This window comes from Melanerpes formicivorus, unplaced genomic scaffold (assembly GCF_026170545.1).
Source record: "Melanerpes formicivorus ecotype bairdi unplaced genomic scaffold, bMelFor1.0.p_v2 SCAF_2, whole genome shotgun sequence".
In the NCBI taxonomy this organism is placed as follows: domain Eukaryota; kingdom Metazoa; phylum Chordata; class Aves; order Piciformes; family Picidae; genus Melanerpes; species Melanerpes formicivorus.
Genome location: NW_027142354.1, coordinates 49,902,634 through 49,919,320, shown reverse-complemented (window position 1 = coordinate 49,919,320; position 16,687 = coordinate 49,902,634). Strand labels below are relative to the sequence as shown.

The following is a 16,687-nucleotide window of genomic DNA, read 5'->3' as shown; positions in this document are numbered from 1 at the left end:
GAGGCGGCTGCAAGCAAAATAGATTTTCTCCGGGTCTTACGGTTCCAAGTATGAGACACGTTATGTTTAGCTGCCAGGAACCTGTAGATAGAAGTGCTTGCTTATGTCTGCAGGAGCACATCTCCCTTTTGGGCCACATGTCAAGGTTTCCCTCTTGTAGTGCCAGAAAGCAACTCTGTCCTGTGCAGACACTGAGCTAGGACTGAACAGAGGATGTGCTTCTCCCCATTCTCCTTTACTTCAGACATAATCCAGATCTCATGTCTTTGGAACAGGTCTCATCCTTGTTACACAGCAGTGCACAGCACTGGCAATAGCAGGGCCCTGGTGTGCTGCCGCAGTACTTGGGTATTTGTGGTTTACCATCAGAGCTCAATCTGCCTAAAGCTTCAAGACTATGTCTCAGTCACTGCTTTGCCTTGGGAGGCCAAGGCCCTCATGCTTTCCAAGTTACATGCCCAAAGAGCCCAAGAAACTGCGAGGCTCCATAGGCCTTTATTTCTGGGACTCCAAGGACCATGTTTATAGTCCAGTGAGTATTTCAGCAGATTGAACCGAAATCTTTCAACAAGTCTTTCTCACCACTCTCCTTCAGCAACTCCAGAAGCCAAAATAATAAAAAAAGGACCACACAACCTGTTTTACACCCAAATCTGCCTGCTGATCCATTGAAGATGAAACATTTTCATGGCACAGTTCACCAGGCCTAGCAGTAGCTTTCCTCTTTGAAGAACTACATTTCAGAAGTAGGTGTTTTCTTAAACCAAAGAATTGCCAGTCGTTCTGCACTTGAATTTGCCAAAGACCCTCACGAAACATTTGTTCCTCAGTTGATTTCCTGAAGGAAAGAAACAACACAAATCTGCTTCACTCAAAATAATGTGTGTTGATTTTAGTGTTCCTGTGAAAGTATTTTTTGTGATCAAAGAAAGTTGTTGACCAAATCTTCTGGGGAAAACATACCCCAGTTGTTTATAGTCTCTGTTTGCTGGCTTGTCCCCTGCTATAAAAGAGAAGCAGTGAAGTTAAGTGGCAACAGCTATTAAGCCTACAGATAAAAGCTGCCACCAAGTGTCCATCAGAAATAATGTCCCCTGTTTTCTTTTAAGTACATCCTGGTATCCCTTAAACAAAGTACTTTGGTGCCTTAAATTAAGGCAGGGGGAAAAAAAAAACTGCCTCAAAAGGAAGCATGTGCTTAACTGTTTTGTTGAATTAACAGCTAGAGCATTTTATACAAGTGGCCTGTCCATGGTTCATACAACAGTATGTTAATTTTCTCTAACAGTTTTTATATACAGCTATTTTCAAAACTTTTATGGTGCAAAAGAAGCCAATAGCATTAACTGAAAGAAAGAATATCACTGCTTTGAAATAAACTTTCAATAGCAGAAACATGATAGGAATTTGCAGAAACTCATGTTCATAGCACCTGTTGGTTTAAAACACTTGTGTTTTTAAAAACTGAATTATCTTTTATAATAGTCTTGAGGTGCCATGTGAAATAGAAACTTGTTCCATATAATGCTGCAACCATTGCAGCCAAACCATTTGATTTTTCCCAAATATGGGCTGTGTGCTTCACTTGTTCCATTTGAAACTAAATTAGGCATGGTGTATCGGAAGTTTCCTTCAGAACTGCCTTGATATTAAAAATGGAAACCAATAATGAATAAGGTTCTCCTTTATGTAGCATGGCTGTTAGGGGGACCCAAATAGTCTGCCCTGTTGATTAAAAAAAACCCAACAACCAATGGCATCTTTGATGTCATAAAATATTCACAGCAACAAAGAGAGCAGTAATTCTGGACTTGATAAGAGCTCAGACATAGCCTTGAACCTTGGAATCACTTTGTTTTGAAGGAGGAAGTGCCAGCAAGGCCATACACATAAAACAGGGAATCCAGTACTCTTCCTTCTGATAGCCAAATGAACAACACAGAGAGATGGTCATTAACTCATTGATACTGTAAAAACTGGCTGCAGCTGCAGTGTGTCTTTTTACAACCAAATGGGATCCTGTGAATCTTTATCAGGTTCTGATATCGTGGGACATTATATTGGGTGAAAATATAGTTTGGGATAAAATACAGGCTTTAGCTGCAACAGAACTGTTGATTTCATTTTCAAATGCTTAAAAGAAAAGCAACCCCAAAACCAACCAACCAAACAAAACTCCCACAAGAAAACCAAACAAACACAACAGCAAACCAGACAGAGAAAGAGAAAAGTAAACTCTCATGGAGATTCCTAAAGTAGTTTTGCATAAAGTTTCTGTGCACTTTGGGAAGTTCTGTGTTACTCACTAGTAAGTCCTGGTAAAGTAAAGCACAGGTGCAGGGTCAGTAACAAGCTGAGTTTGTAAGTCAATGAAATTGTTAATGTTGTAGCATTTTCCCCTCAAAAAATAGTTTAACAAAGCAAGTTAACATCTTTACTGATAGTGCGACCATTCTGATTGTTGGGGCAAAAAAATTGCTTTTAGGTGACCAATAACTGAGGACACCAGCCACAAAGACATCAAGAAATGGCGCAGGCAACCTGTATTTTACCTGCCAGCATGAAGGGCAGGCTCTCAGATGTGGGGGACCAGATCTCTGCAAATGGGTAAGGGTAGGGTGAGAGCAGGGCTACCCCTTTCCATGGTCATGAGTTTGGAGAGCTATAACCTGCTTTCCTCTGCTGTTGGTAGAAGCAGGCTATGAATTACATATATATAAAAATATATATATATACATTTTTTAAATTGTTTTTAAAGATGCTACAGGATTTGGACTGTCCTTAGGAACTATAATGACTAAGTCTGGCTGGTAGGAAGGGCTTAACCCCAGTGAGCTGCTGTTGGGTATGTATCCATGCCAGGCTAAGACTGTGACACTGCAGGGAAAGGACGATATTACAGGCAGTGTTTAGGCAAAATATTTTGCCCTTCTATGTAGCTTGAAGATCCAGTTTTATTTAAAGGCTTTTGAATGGTAACAGTTCCTAGCTTTCCACTGATGCCGAGCAGTTTGAGTCAGGGTGCCTTGTCTTGGAGCACTGGGAGCCCCCACAGGAAGCTTGTGAGCTGCTTGCTGCCCAATAGCCTGAAATAGCCAAGCTTAGTGCCTGATAACTGGCATGAACCACAAGCCAGTTCCCCCTTCCCTCCCTCATCCTCCCCCTCCACCCCCCCACCCCCTCGACTTTAAGCACACCATCCTGTCTTCCTCACTCATTTCCTCATTCTTTCTCTCAGCCAGTGGTTTATGTGGAATCTCCATGAACATACCCTTCCTTGTAGAGGTCTTTCACTTCTCAACGTGCCTGTCAAGCACCCAGAGGACACAGCCTGTTCTGCACACAGTCATTAGGGAATGACAGAGCCATTGGGGGGGTAATAGCAGTGCTGAAGTGGAGCATGTGAAACTGTGGGTCATGGGCTTGTGCTGTCCTCATTTAACTTTGCTGCTTCTGTTGATGGAACTGGCTTGTTCCATGTGCAGAGGCAGCCCTTGGCAATGCTAAAACATGGTGCAAAAGGCAGCTCTTGACACTTCAGGTGAAGGAGAGTGCTGCAGCATAACAGATGTTGTGCTGGAGTGGCAGATGTGGATGGCATCCTGTTCAGCCAGGATGTTCCTCCTTCCTGCCTGATGGCATGTACCCATGTGCTCACCCAGCTACCACCATTCTCACTCTTCTCCCACCCTACCAGAGGTGAAGGCAGCTGCCTGGGCTTGGGTGAGCAGCCTGCGTGGGAGTGGTGCTCTCTTGAGAGAGCTTGGCTGTGAAAACCAGAGCTTTACTTGGTGGTTTTCCAGAAACTTTTTGTCTTTGGAATAGAGAGACTTTATGTAAATCTTAATTTCAGTTTAAAAACAAAGAACTGTTTGGCTGGAGGACAATAACAGCACAAACAAAAATGCAGCCCAAAGATGCAAAAGTAAGCCAGAATGTTATTTTAAATTCTCCAATGAGCCAGTCATTTGGCATTAGGTGGGGAAGGGTTTTGCCCCCTTTTAATATTTTAGTAACTTGCCCTGTAGTGACCCAGGCATACTTGTACCTTACCAGCTGCCTATACCACCTCCCTCTCCTCCTGGGTGAGGCAGGAGCAGGGAGAGCCCTCAGCTGCTTGAGATGGTTCTCCCTGCAGGATTGGGCTGAGTGGAGACATTTTGTTCAGCATGCAAGTAGCTCTTAAAGCACCATAAGAGGAAATACATCTTTTTCAGAGGAACTTGTCCAAGAGGAGCCCAGATCTATCACTTCAAATGCTCCTGCCTCTTTCACAGAGATATGATGCATGGTGTCTTTAAATGACTTCACAGTGATGAGAGATTAAACAATCTGGAGAAGCTGCTCCTTTCCCTCATGCCTGCTATATTTTGTTAATTTGGGTGTTCTGTTTCTTGGAGTCTTTGATGGCAACAGATGCCTAGGGGTTTGAGCTGTGAAGGATAGAGAGGGCAGCACGGTGACCTGGGGTAGTTCCTGAGGCTGGACAGAGCCAGCTGGAGCCAGAAGTCCTGTGCTGCTCCTGTGGGAAGGACTTTGCAGCTCCAAAATGAAAGCAAGCACTACACACTGCGCACTCGGTGGGGGGCAGTGGTTCTCATTATAATTTGTATTTTGATATTGCAGACTTAAAAGACTCATTTGCAGGTTTTCTTTTTCACTAGAATCAAAAGGATGCTTTGCCAGACAGTTAATAACTTCCCTTGCTTCTCATCTGGGAAAACCAGATCATGTTCCTCTGAGAGGGTTGATACTGGGACAAAATGCTCCCTGCTGGGGTCTTTTCTAGAGATAACAAAGGAAGACTGAGCTGATCTCATTGCTCACTGCTTCTTCCCCTTCACCCTCCTCAGGCTTTTCCCCTCTGGTGCTCTCCTAGCTCTGGTGCCAAGTGGCTTTATCTCATAAAATCACTGGAGAAATGACTTAACCACAAATAAAACCCAAACAATAGAAAAAAAAACACCCCCAAAATACCCACTTTTGGGGATGGGTAAAACACTTAATCAGGGGGAAAGAACTGAGGAGCCAACCAAGGCTTGTCTTTTGACAGCAGTGGCTGTGAGCACTAACGGGTTAATTAAAGCTCTGCTATATCATTTTCCTTTTGGGTGCAGTACAGCTGGATGGTGTTGTGGAGAGGCAACATCCTTCCATGTGTCCCTCCACCTCCCTTGAGCTGCTTCTGACATGTACAGTTGCTGGGAGACCTGTGTTTTGGCAGAGAGCTGCGTGTAACTCAGCCCAAAAGGGGTTGTTTTCTCCTCTGGACTCCTGGGAGTGCAGGGCTGGGCACTGAGGAATAAATGCAGTTCTTGATCTGCTGCTGCCTTGGGAAGCTGTCTGCAAATGAACCCCAAGAGACAATAAACAAGGGAGCTTTGGAAAAAGAAATATATTGTCTGAGCAACCATTGCCAGGGGTAGGACACTGGCCATCTGGGTGAGCAGCTTCAGGGGAATGGACAGATCCTGTTCTTCCACCTTGCAGGTTTTCTTGCACAGAGAGCAGAGAACTATGCACGTTCCCCAGCTGACTGGGCTGGGAGTTGGGGGGGCAATACTCCTGTTGCACAAAATCCATCAACTAAACCCAACAGTGGATGTGGAATCTGTGTCACAGTTTTGGAATTACCTTCTGGGAACCCACTTTTATAAATACCAAGACTGTTCCAGCAAGGCTATTTTGGTTTATAAAATGTATTTGAAAAGATTTGTGTAAGATACAACACAATTACTGTAGGTCATGAAAATCATGCAAATATTTTGACTTGTAAAAATATGATTGGGAAAAAATATGCTAAAAAAATCTTTGCTCCTAAGGGATAGCCCTCCAATGACTCAATATGATGATTAGAGGAAGTGGAAGTTCATGAGAGTTTTCACCAAGTGATAAAAGAGATGAGAAATGTGACTGGAAACCAAGAAGATGCATCTGATAGCAAAAAAAAAGAGACTCCTTCAATCTGGCTATGGAAAGAGAGACCTCTTTGTTACAGGAGCAGTGGACACCCTGGAGCAAGGCAGCCAGACTAAGTGGCTTTATAGCAGGATAGCCCTTTGCTCTGGTAATAGCAAATCATTTTGGAGCATGTCTCTGTATTAGTTGCTACAGAGGGGAGGAAATTGATAAGCTCAGTTTAACAAACAGTTCAGGTTTTGACTTCTCCATGGTTTTTGGTTGGTTGGTTGATTGGTTTTGGGTTTTTTATTTTTATTCCCCCATACGGTTTAGAACCCAAACATTGATTTTTGGAACATCTGTAATATTTGGCATACAACATCAAAAAAGCAAAACAGCAGCAAGATGTGGTCTAGCTTAGCATTAAGCCCTCGAGAAGGATCCCTGTAGCACCACAAGTATCTATGTCCAGCAAAAGCTGCCAGGAGTGATTCTGTTCCAAGAGTGAAGAGTGATTCTGTCTTTGACACTTGGGTCTTAATTGTGATGTTCATCCTCCACCATGGCTCAGAGGCCCACTTGCATCTTGCTTGCACAGTCCAGTTTAGGCTCTGGTCACAGCCTGTCAATGCTTGTCTGAAACCAGATGCAGGACCCCAGCGCTGGTATAATGAGGCTGCAATCTGAGAAATGCCAGTGGTGCTCACTGCAACAGCTCATGTCCTATGAAGAGTCTTATCTTCAGCCTTAAAGATGAGATCTCTTTTGTGTCATTTCCTATTTAGACCAGATGCCTTTGCCTATTAGAGGTGCTTTGATGAGGCTGAGAGCTGCTTGCTCTTTTATAACTTCAGCTGAAAACTTCCTGACTGTTGAGTAGTTGGTAAAGTGCAGCTCTGTATGAACAAGGATTACTGCTGTTACAGGGTGTAGAGGGAGAAGGTGTGGTGATATGTTGTCCAGCATCAGAGGCACTTCTGAGCTCAGCTTTCAGGAAATGGTTGTTGGCTTCCATGCTTTATTATAATCAAAGCATTCTGCACCAGTATTTGAGTTACATGTCCATGGTGTGTTGGAATCATCATGGAATACATAATGAGTGGCTTTGAGATGTATTGATTCATGAGGCTGCTTAAGGGTGAGCCCTACAGGTCCTGGCACTTGATGACATAAGTAAATACCCAATGCAGGCTGTTAGCCCCAAAAATATGGAATTGTATGATAATCTTACACATATCCATGTACAGGCCATACTTTGCTGAAGTGTGGTCTCATGTATTTCCTTGGGTTAGTTTCTCATCCTATATTTCATTGAGATAATCTTGATCAGGATATATCAGGAAGCCAGTAAATAAGCTGTCTGTCCAGTAAGGATCATAAAAAAGCCCATTTTGTTCTGAGTAAAAGATCTGCAGCCATACCTCATCCTCCTGCTTCAGAGAAAGGATGGTTGATCCAGAGGCAACATCATGGTTCCCTGTGTTGGCATCAAAGGTCTTGATCCGGTACTGCCCGTTGTGAACCAAGCCAATGGCCAAATGTTTGTTGGCCAAAGTGATATCATAAGTGAAGTAGTAAATACCTGGGATGCCGCATATAAATTTCCCACTGGAAGCATTGTAATGTCCTCCCTCATTCATCAGGATCCTGTCAAATTTGATGGGCAGCCTTTCCCTTGGGTAGCTCTTTGAGACTGCCACAGAGAAGGCAGATTTGGCTTTGTTGGCATTACAGGTGCAGGGTCCTGGCATCCCAGTCTCGCCCTTGTTCCCTTTGGGCCCTTTCTTTCCTGGTGCCCCATTTTTTCCAGGACTACCCTTCAAACCCTTGGGCCCTCGTGGGCCTGCTTTGCCAATAGCTCCTGCTTTCCCCTTTGGTCCTGGCTTGCCGGGGTTTCCTGTTCTGCCTTGTGGACCTAGAAGACAAATAACCTTGTAAATTCTTCAGTGAGAGAGAGGATCTGGCAGGTGGAAAGGGGTTGTGTGGTTGCAGCAGTAAAATTTTCATTTAAGAGGAAAATCTTGCTGGTGAGATTTCCAGTGAAATACCACCTGGGGCTGGACATCTGTCAGAACTGACTAACCATGTTAGATAGGTAGTTGGCATGATAACAATGAGACTCAGGAGCAGGACAATCTGTCCCTTTTAGGGACCAAAAGGCTGGTTCAATTATCTGGCTCACTTGAGAAAAACGAGTAATTAATTAAAGAGCTAGCCAGGAACAAGCTTTAAATTTTTTGTGTTTTTAGAAGTGGGACAGGTTTGTGAGGCTTTTGGAACCTAGCTTCGAGCAGATGGAGTACTCTTCCCCCCCCCCCTTTTTTTTTTAATTAAACATGAAACTGTTGCTCAAAAAAGGTAAAATATTAAATGTCAAAAAGCTGAGCCTCACTGGGAATGAACCAGTCATGAACCAGAAAATAGTTGGTGCAGAGACTTTCTTGAGGTGGGAGATAATTTGGGCTGTCACACTGATGCTGAAACCTGTGATTAGTGCTGATTGTGGTAGTGTCCAGTACACAGCAGGTTCATGGGGATTCATGCCCTGTCTCTTGAACTGCTCTAGCAAGACTTGATTTAAATGCAGCTGTGGGTGGAAAACTGTTCTCTGAACTCCCTGTTTTGTGGATGGGAGAAGAGAAGATGCGGCTTTGGTGTGCTGGCATTGTGCTGGATCAGGAGTGCACTCTAGTGTGGCAATGGGAAATCACCACTTCCTCTCTATCGCTGGTCCTGGTGCTCAGGATTAAAGAAGGGCTGTTGTTTGCTTTGATTAAGACTGAACATATCCTGTCACCCAACTAGAGAGCTCTGATGAGCACCTGACTGTTTCCCTTGATAGCAGGAGTCAAAGACCATCATTTTGTCTCATCCGGAGAGAATATATGGGAACTGGGAAAATCTCACTTGGAAACAAAGGGTAGCCAATAGGAACTGCAAACAGCATTAAGATTCTGTAAGCAAATAAAGTGAGTCTGAACCCCTCTGGCAAGAGCTGACAAATGTGAGAGGTTAGAGGGGGGAGAGTGGAAAGCTCTAGAAAGTTCCTATGGGATATCTGTCCTGAGGCTCAGATTTGGGGTGGCAGGTTGCTGTTAACTGAGCTGTTGCACTATAGCTTTTACATTTTACCCCTGTTCTGCCAAGAAGCACTTTTCTCTTACCTTCATCTCCATGCTCGCCTTTATCCCCATCCTTGCCATCCTTGCCATCTTTTCCTGGGAAGCCCATCCTACCGACTGTCCCCGGAGTCCCAGGTGCACCAGGGGGCCCAGGTGGCCCAGGGGGTCCTGGCAAGCTGCATGCCAGCTGGGGACTTTCCTGAAGCTCTCCCTTGGCAAAGCCCCCCAGGATGTGGTTTGCCACACAGGGCACGGTCCAGAGCAGGAGGACAGCAGAGATCATGGCACAGCCTGTAAAAATGAGATGGGACATGGCTGTTGTGTGTGGAAGCCAGTGTGTGTGAGTACAGCAGTGTCCCCTTCACTGGAATGGTGATGTAGAGACTTGCACAGAAGCGGGAGGTAATTGGGCAGGGGTTTTGGCAGGATGGAGGAGATGTTTGTTTTGGTGTGATATGAATTCAAGGATTTGGATCATAGAGTTTTGTTTATCTGAGCAATAGGGTCTATCTGTGGCCATCCCATGTTTTGCTCCCTGCACCACCTTTTCCCCAAAACACAAGAAGCCATGGCAGGGGGGTACACAAAGCAGCTGCTCAAGACTTCTGGAGTGGAGGAAAGAGAAAGAGTTTTGGTGTAAACTTCTCCAGTAAGACCTGTGCTGCAGCTGGGTCATGAGGGTTTCTTACCAAGTACAAACTCTATTGTGTGATCCAGGGCTGAATTCAGGAGACAGTCATGCAGAGGCTTTGGGCTAAGGCAGTTCTACTTGCGTTTTGCCTGACTGGACAAATGTGGCAATGCCAGCGACGAGCAGTGTGAGCAATCTGGCAGTGCTGGCCTAGAGCCTGACATGGTGGTAGGCCATGCTCAGCATAAATGCAGAGCCAGCTAGCAGTGTAGCAAAACTCAGAGTGGCTCAGTTGGTAGCGCATCAGACCCTTAATGGAAAGGTCGTGAGTTCAAGCCTGCAGTGGGCGGTAGTGTCCTCCCTACTCTAGTCATGAGGTCTGTGGTGACAGGTTGGACTCAATGATCTTTGAGGTCTCTTCCAAGCTCAGGAATACTGAAAACAGTGCTGTGCCTGCAGCATGTAACTAAAACAAGGCACTGGTAGCTATAAACATGGAAAGTTATCTTGGGACAACAGGACATGCACCTGCATCACCAAACCTTGCGTGTCATTAGTAGTTGGACCAATAATCTGTAATAGTGCGATGGGAACCAATGAAGCCATGCCAACAAGGCACTCCGAGTTTATATAAGTTGTAGCAGTTCCCTTGCTACACACTTCTGCCTTTCCTGTCTCTTCTTCTACACTCTATATATACTTGCACTATACTTGCACTACAGGCCTGCTCTACAGGCCTACACCTCAGGCCTGCAACACTGGAACAATAAAGGAACAATACTCAATCATATTGGTCAGCCATATTGATTCCAATCTCCGTTGCCGATAGACAAATGGAGCCTCTTGTCAAGCTGAGAATGTCCCATCCTTCATACAGTTGGGCTGCACAGCACTGCACAACCTGAACAAGCCTGTGAAGGGATGAAAGGCATTCCCTGGCCCAATTCCTTTCTTCAGCTGGAGTAGCTGAAGTAACCCCTAGAGAAATGAAATATGAAGCCTAAAACTACCCTGTATAAATCCTCTGGGTAGCTCACTGGTTGCTCAGTAGTGATTTGATTAGGAGAGATCAAGCTAAAGTCAAAGAATTATTTTTTTTTAAACTATTTTACTTTTCTTAAAGGAATTAACCATGTATCACTTTGACGACTGCTATCCTCAGGCTGAGAGAGGCACACTTGTATCTGATGGAAAAGAATCCTACAAAAATTCAGTCTTTTCCATTATTATACTACCTCTGATGGTAAGGACTTAAATATTTTACAAGCCTCATCTGTTTGCATGGGCTTTCTTATTTCATCCTGAAGTTCTGCTAAAGAAATACAGAATCTATGTGAGGGTTGAAAAGCAAACGACCTTTCACATACATCTTCAGGATTTGGTGCTGAAGCAAATTTCACAGAATGCCAGGTTGGAAGGTCCAGCCTTTGTAGGTGACAGTGTGGTTGAAATGAGATGGCCCAGCACCCTATCAAGCTGAGTCTTAAAAGTGACCAGTGTGGGGGAATCCAGTATTTCCCTTGGGAGATGATTCCAGTGTCTAACTGTTTTCATGAGGAAAAATTTTCTTCAGGATTCCTATTGGAATCTCCTCAGGAGTAATTTGTACCAATTATCCCTTGTCTTTTCCTATGACTCCTTGCAAAAAAGGAGTCTCCATCATCATGGTAGCCACCCTTTATGTACTGGTATGTGATAATAAGGTCTCCCCTAAGCCTTGTCTTCTCAAGGCTGAACAAACCCAGCTCTCTCATCCTTTCTCATATGGCAGGTCTTCCATTCCTCTGATTATTTGTAGTAAAACACAGATGCACTAGAAGATGAACTAGGATAGCCCAGACCTTTTAGTCTGTCAGTGGCCTTTTGGTCAGGTGAAGTTCTGCTTGGCGTTAAGTTAAATGCTAGGAGGCTTTAGTGTCTCCCTGGTATAGTTATGTTTAACTCTTGCACTGGAAATAAGATCTTAAAGTATTGTATAGGCTTCATGTTGGCCTTAGCACTCTCATCCTGGTTTTGGCTCCTGAAGGGGTGGAAATGGATATTACATGCTCCAAATCCAGCCAGAAATATGCTACATATTAATGCTGTGTGGGAGCCCCCCCAGTTCTGTGATACGTATAATTAAGAACATGCAGAGGAGTGGGAAATGCAAAACAGATCCCCAGGCTGGATTTGGCTGCTGAGATGTTTTGTTCTTCTGCTGTCTTTTGCTTTTCTTATACCCAAGCTTACTTACTGGTGAAAAGTGTCTGTTTAGTGGCTTTGTGAGACAGAAATCACCAACCAGTATTAATGTGGACTGCTGAATAAAGGCTTCTCAGTTTGTGGAAAGGGAAACAGAATGTTAAAATGCCTATGTAGTGGGAAAATCCCACGGAAAGCTACATCCGTGCTTCCCACTAACCACCTCAAATGGGGCAGAAGAGAAGCAGGAGACGTCTGGAGGTGGATGACGCTAATAAGACATGGCAGGGGAAAAATGTCACTGTGGAGCATAACCTGGAAAAAAATATGGCACTGCTTCATGTAGAAAAGAAATTGGGAAGAAGGAGCTCAGAGCAGGAGGGAAGCACTCTCTCTTAGAGGTTCTTACCATACTGTGTTCAGCTCTGGGGCCCTCAGCATAAAAAAGACATGGACCTGTTGGAGTGGGTCCAGAGGAGGCAATGAAGATAATTGAGGGGCTGCAGTACCTCCCCTGTGAAGACAAGCTGAGGAAGTTGGGATTGTTCAGCCTGGGGAAGAGAAGGGTCCAGGGAGATATTTCAATGCTTAAAGGAGGCCTACAGGAAAGAAGGGGTAGGACATTTTGTCAGAGAGTGTGGTGGAAGGATGAGGGGTGATGATTTTAAATTGAAAGAGGGTAGATTTAGCTTAAATATAAAGAAGAAATTATTTATGATGTGGTTGGCGAGGCAAAGGAATAGGTTGCACAGAGAAGTTGTGGATGCCCTCTCCCTGGAAGGGTTCAAGACCAAGCTGGATGGGGCCTTGAGCAACCTTGTCTAGTGGAAAGTGTCCTGGAGAGTGGAACAAGATAATCTTTACGGTGCCTTCCAACCCAAACTATTCTGTGATTCTATTCTATGACAAGAACTTCTATTACCTTTAGACAACCCATGTAGTTGACCTGATGGGTTAAAAAGTGGCAAGCCCAAAACAGCCTGAGTCTGGGAGGTTAGCAGCAGTGGTACACGGATAGAAAGAGAATATTTGACTACCTGGAGCTGTGCTCTGGTGCAGCTCCTGAGTCTGTGTTAATTAGTGGCCCCACAAGAACATTTCATCCCACATCACAGCAGTGCGTGTGGGATGCAAAGCACAGTCACATTCACAAGAGGATCTATAAATAACCTCTTAAAGAAACCTCTTTGAATGAAAAAAAAACCTCATGCTGTTCCACCTTAAAAGGAAAATTGCTCCTTGGTGTAGAGCATATGATGAGCTCCAAAAAGCAAATTGGAAACAGATCAGCATCTTTCCTCTCCACAGCACTAGTGGTAGACCTGGCACTGCAGGCCATGCAACATTGTTTCAGCTGAGGTCTTACTTTTCTAATGACATTTTGATTAATGTCTTTGTTAATAGGGTTTTGAAAGCTTTTGGCCCATGATCAATACCCAATGTGTGAGAGAGTGCAATGTGACCAGTGGGTTACTGATTGCTGGAGGACTGCTCAGGGAGGAGAGCAGATGCTGTGTAGCCTGACCGAACATGGGGATCAGGTGATGGCTGTAGTGTGTGGCTGCCCCTAAAATGAAGATGTTCAGCTCCTTAGCAGCCAGGGAGGGCACACCAGTAGCAGGCACTGATTTCAGTATGGGAAAATAAATAGGACCAGATTCACTTAAGCTAGCTCAGGTGGCTGCAGCATAGGCAAGGTGCTAGGGCTGCTGTGCTCCAGCTTCTTTCCAGCAGAGCCTGGGGCAGCACCAGCACTTGCTTGAGGTTATTGAGCACATTGATGCTGAGTATGGGCCAGAGCAGAGGTGTTCTGGCCCTTCAGTTGAGGAGTGCTTATCTCATGTTGGTGATGGGCAATATCTCATACACACAGAAATGCCTTTCTTCCCAATACTTAAAAATATCTTATTAATCCATTGACTCACTCTGAAATATTGAGCAGCAATGGTGCTTTCTAGCTTGTTCAGTCAAAGAAGACCAGGCTTTTGAACTCAGGTGATGGTGCAACTCATAGTAAACATGTGATGGACAAGGGTAGTGCTGAGTTGTTCTGAGGTAGAGTATCTTGGAGGAAAGACCCTCTGAGCTACCAGAGGCTCTGTCTGAGGCATCATGTTCTGATCATAGCTGGCTCAAACCTCTACCCATAGAGAGAGTAGAGAAGCTTCAAAATATCCTGCAAATGTCTGGGTCCTGAGGTAGAAGGATGAGGCAGGCAAGTGGAGTCAGAGGTATACAGCAGCTGGGCTTGAGACACAATGATTCCCCTGTCCTTCAGTGGAATCAATGGAAATTGCTTGTGTGGGTCCAAGGTATCCCCTGTAGTTTGTAAAACTGAGCTGTGAATCCCCACTGGGTCATTTCAAGGAATATCTGTCAGGAAGTAAACTAGGAAGGGGATAATTTGGGAAAATGTTCACTCCTGAATCTTAGAGCTGAAACACAGCTTTCTAGAAAATACCTCGGGACAAACAGAGCCAAAAATACAAAGTGTCTCTGATTTGCAAGTTTGAGGCATGGAGAGCTGAGTAGTTCTTGGCCTCTCTTCCTAATGAGCCATATGTTTTGGGCCTATGCTATCATTACACTTGATTATGTGTATCTGAAATGGGATGTTCTGACCCTGCCCCATGGCCTTTGTGACACCTCCTTTTCTGTTTTAGGACATTTTGTTATCAGTGCTTGTTGCTTTCTGGGTCTTTCTCTTCCTGCTGGAGCTTGGCCCTTGGCAGAGCCTGCCCCATGCCCTGGCTATCCTTGGGGAGGGGAGATTGAGGCACAACATTCCTCAGGACTGAGAAACAGCAGGAGCAAGTGGGCTGCCTGACTCCCCAGTTGCCCTGACCAGCCTGTTTGAAGCAGACACTTGTACACAAGGTTTGAACCTGGCTCCTGCGGAAATGTAAGCATCCCAAGAGATTCTGTAGCATGTGGAACATCTGTGAAGGGGCACTGCAAATCCATGCTCTCTAATAGCTTTTTCTGTGCACAATCCCTATTGCTGGAGCTACAGCTCATCACTCTGCCACCATTCTTAGGGGCTGTGTCCCCACAGGGCTCCTTGCAGCCTCCAGCCCTGACCTGGAGCTCCTGTTTTTGCAGCATGGGATGGGCTTGCTGCTGCTGGAGGGACCTCACAGGCAGGAGTTTCAGGAGACATATCTCTTGCTGTGTCTCTTGTATAGCTTTGACTGCCACAACATCCCTGTTTCATGTGCCTCCTGCAAGCCCCTGTGTGACCATTTTCATCCCAGCCCTGCTGCAGGTGATCTTCCTGATCACCTTCTCAGTAAAGAAGCCAGACCAGTTCTGTAGATCTATATGCATAAAAAAAGGTGTTTCTGTAAGAAAGAATTTTTCTTGTAAGAGTGAACCCCAGGAGAGAAGGATCAGCTGTACTTTGTGGTGTTTACAGGGCAGCTGGGCTGAAATCCTGTTAGATGAAAAATCTCTGAGGGTTTGGCAGATGTGGTTTGGTAGCATGTGGTGGCTGGACAGTGATTTTTGGCCAGGGAAGCCAACCTTTGCTGTGCTGTGGTGGTGTGTGCCTGCCTACGATGAGGAAAAGCACAGCAGAGCAGAGAAGAGGAGACAGTCTGGGAGGAATTGCTGCTTGGAAGGAGGAGCAGGATGGTTGGAGCACCCAAGAGGAGACCCAGCAATCAACAAAACCTGGCAACTTTCTACTCTGTTTCCTTTCAATGCTTGAGGCTTTCTCAAACAAAACATCTTCCTGCTTCACAATTTCTCAACATGGCTCAATTAGCCATGTCTTAATTAGCCTTCAAAACAATCATTATCCCTGTGAGCCTATTTCTCAGCTCTGATGGTGGTGTGCCTGGGGTGGAAACACAAGGCTGATTTAGATAAAATAAGGTGTGCCACAAGTGACAACACTGAAATGGATGTATTGAATTTCTGAGAAAAGCCAGTGAAGGTATTAGAGTGGATCTGAATTTGATCTGTTACCTGCTGTTACACCATGCAGCGTCAAAGGAGACAAAGAGTGATGCATCTCCTGTGCCTGAACCTGCATCACCATCTCAACCTTTAGGCAACCAGGGATGCCCGTGGCAAACCTAGCCCTGAGCTAAAGCCCCATTAGAGAAGTTGTCAGTCTCCAGACTGAAGGGAGAGGCTGTAGTTTTGGCCACACGAGGTGGGTGCTCCCACTAAAGTCTGAGGAATGTTTGCTTCCTGGACTATTTCTTTTAACTGCTGACTGTTGCCTTTATGGATTCCTGTGCGAGCATTGGGAACCTGAGTGCTCAGTGATTTAGACCTTATTTGGTAAGTTTTCAAAGTTAAGGTTAAGAGGAGGGAGGGGGAAAAAAAAAAAAAAAAGGAAAAGTTAATCTACTCACCACGACTAATCTCTGCAGTGAGGTCTTGACAGGCTTTGGAAACCTACGGGATTCTAAGCAGATGTTTTGCTGCCAATCGCAGTCACGCGCAGAGCCAGGCACCGTCCTGCCACAGCAGCGTCCCTCTGAGGGGTAGGCAGTGTTGACTTCGGTCCTTTCTACTAAAGTTTTACTCCTTTTTGCATGGAGTGCTGGCTTCCTGCAGCAGCTCTAGGTCTTGGCTCAACATTGCCAAAGGCATATTTTTATTATTGTGTAATGGGTCTGTGCCTCTGTCACGTGGCGCGGGAAGAAATTTTTACGCACATATGGCTGGAAAGCATCTTGATGCTTGGGGAGCTTTCCTCTTTCTCCCTCTCTCTTGCAGTCTTGTATGAAAGGCTCAAGAGTTGCCTCGATCATTTCTCACTGGTTCTGTCCCTCTCTGCTGCAGCTGCTGTGCAAGGAGATGGGTAACGCAGATCAAACTAGGGAACAACTTTGGC

General features: G+C 45.1%; 1 protein-coding gene across 1 annotated transcript; it reads right to left on the bottom strand.

Moving 5' to 3' along the window:
* Positions 1-265: 265 nt before the first annotated feature.
* On the bottom strand, positions 266-16,424 carry C1QTNF2 (C1q and TNF related 2). The gene is made up of 3 exons (XM_068159582.1): positions 16,203-16,424; positions 9,066-9,314; positions 266-7,816 (listed from the first exon to the last, which is right to left on the bottom strand). The coding sequence occupies exons 2-3, from the start codon at positions 9,304-9,306 to the stop codon at positions 7,203-7,205; spliced, it is 855 nt and encodes a 284-aa protein (XP_068015683.1). The 5' UTR covers positions 9,307-9,314; positions 16,203-16,424; the 3' UTR covers positions 266-7,202.
* Positions 16,425-16,687: the final 263 nt, after the last annotated feature.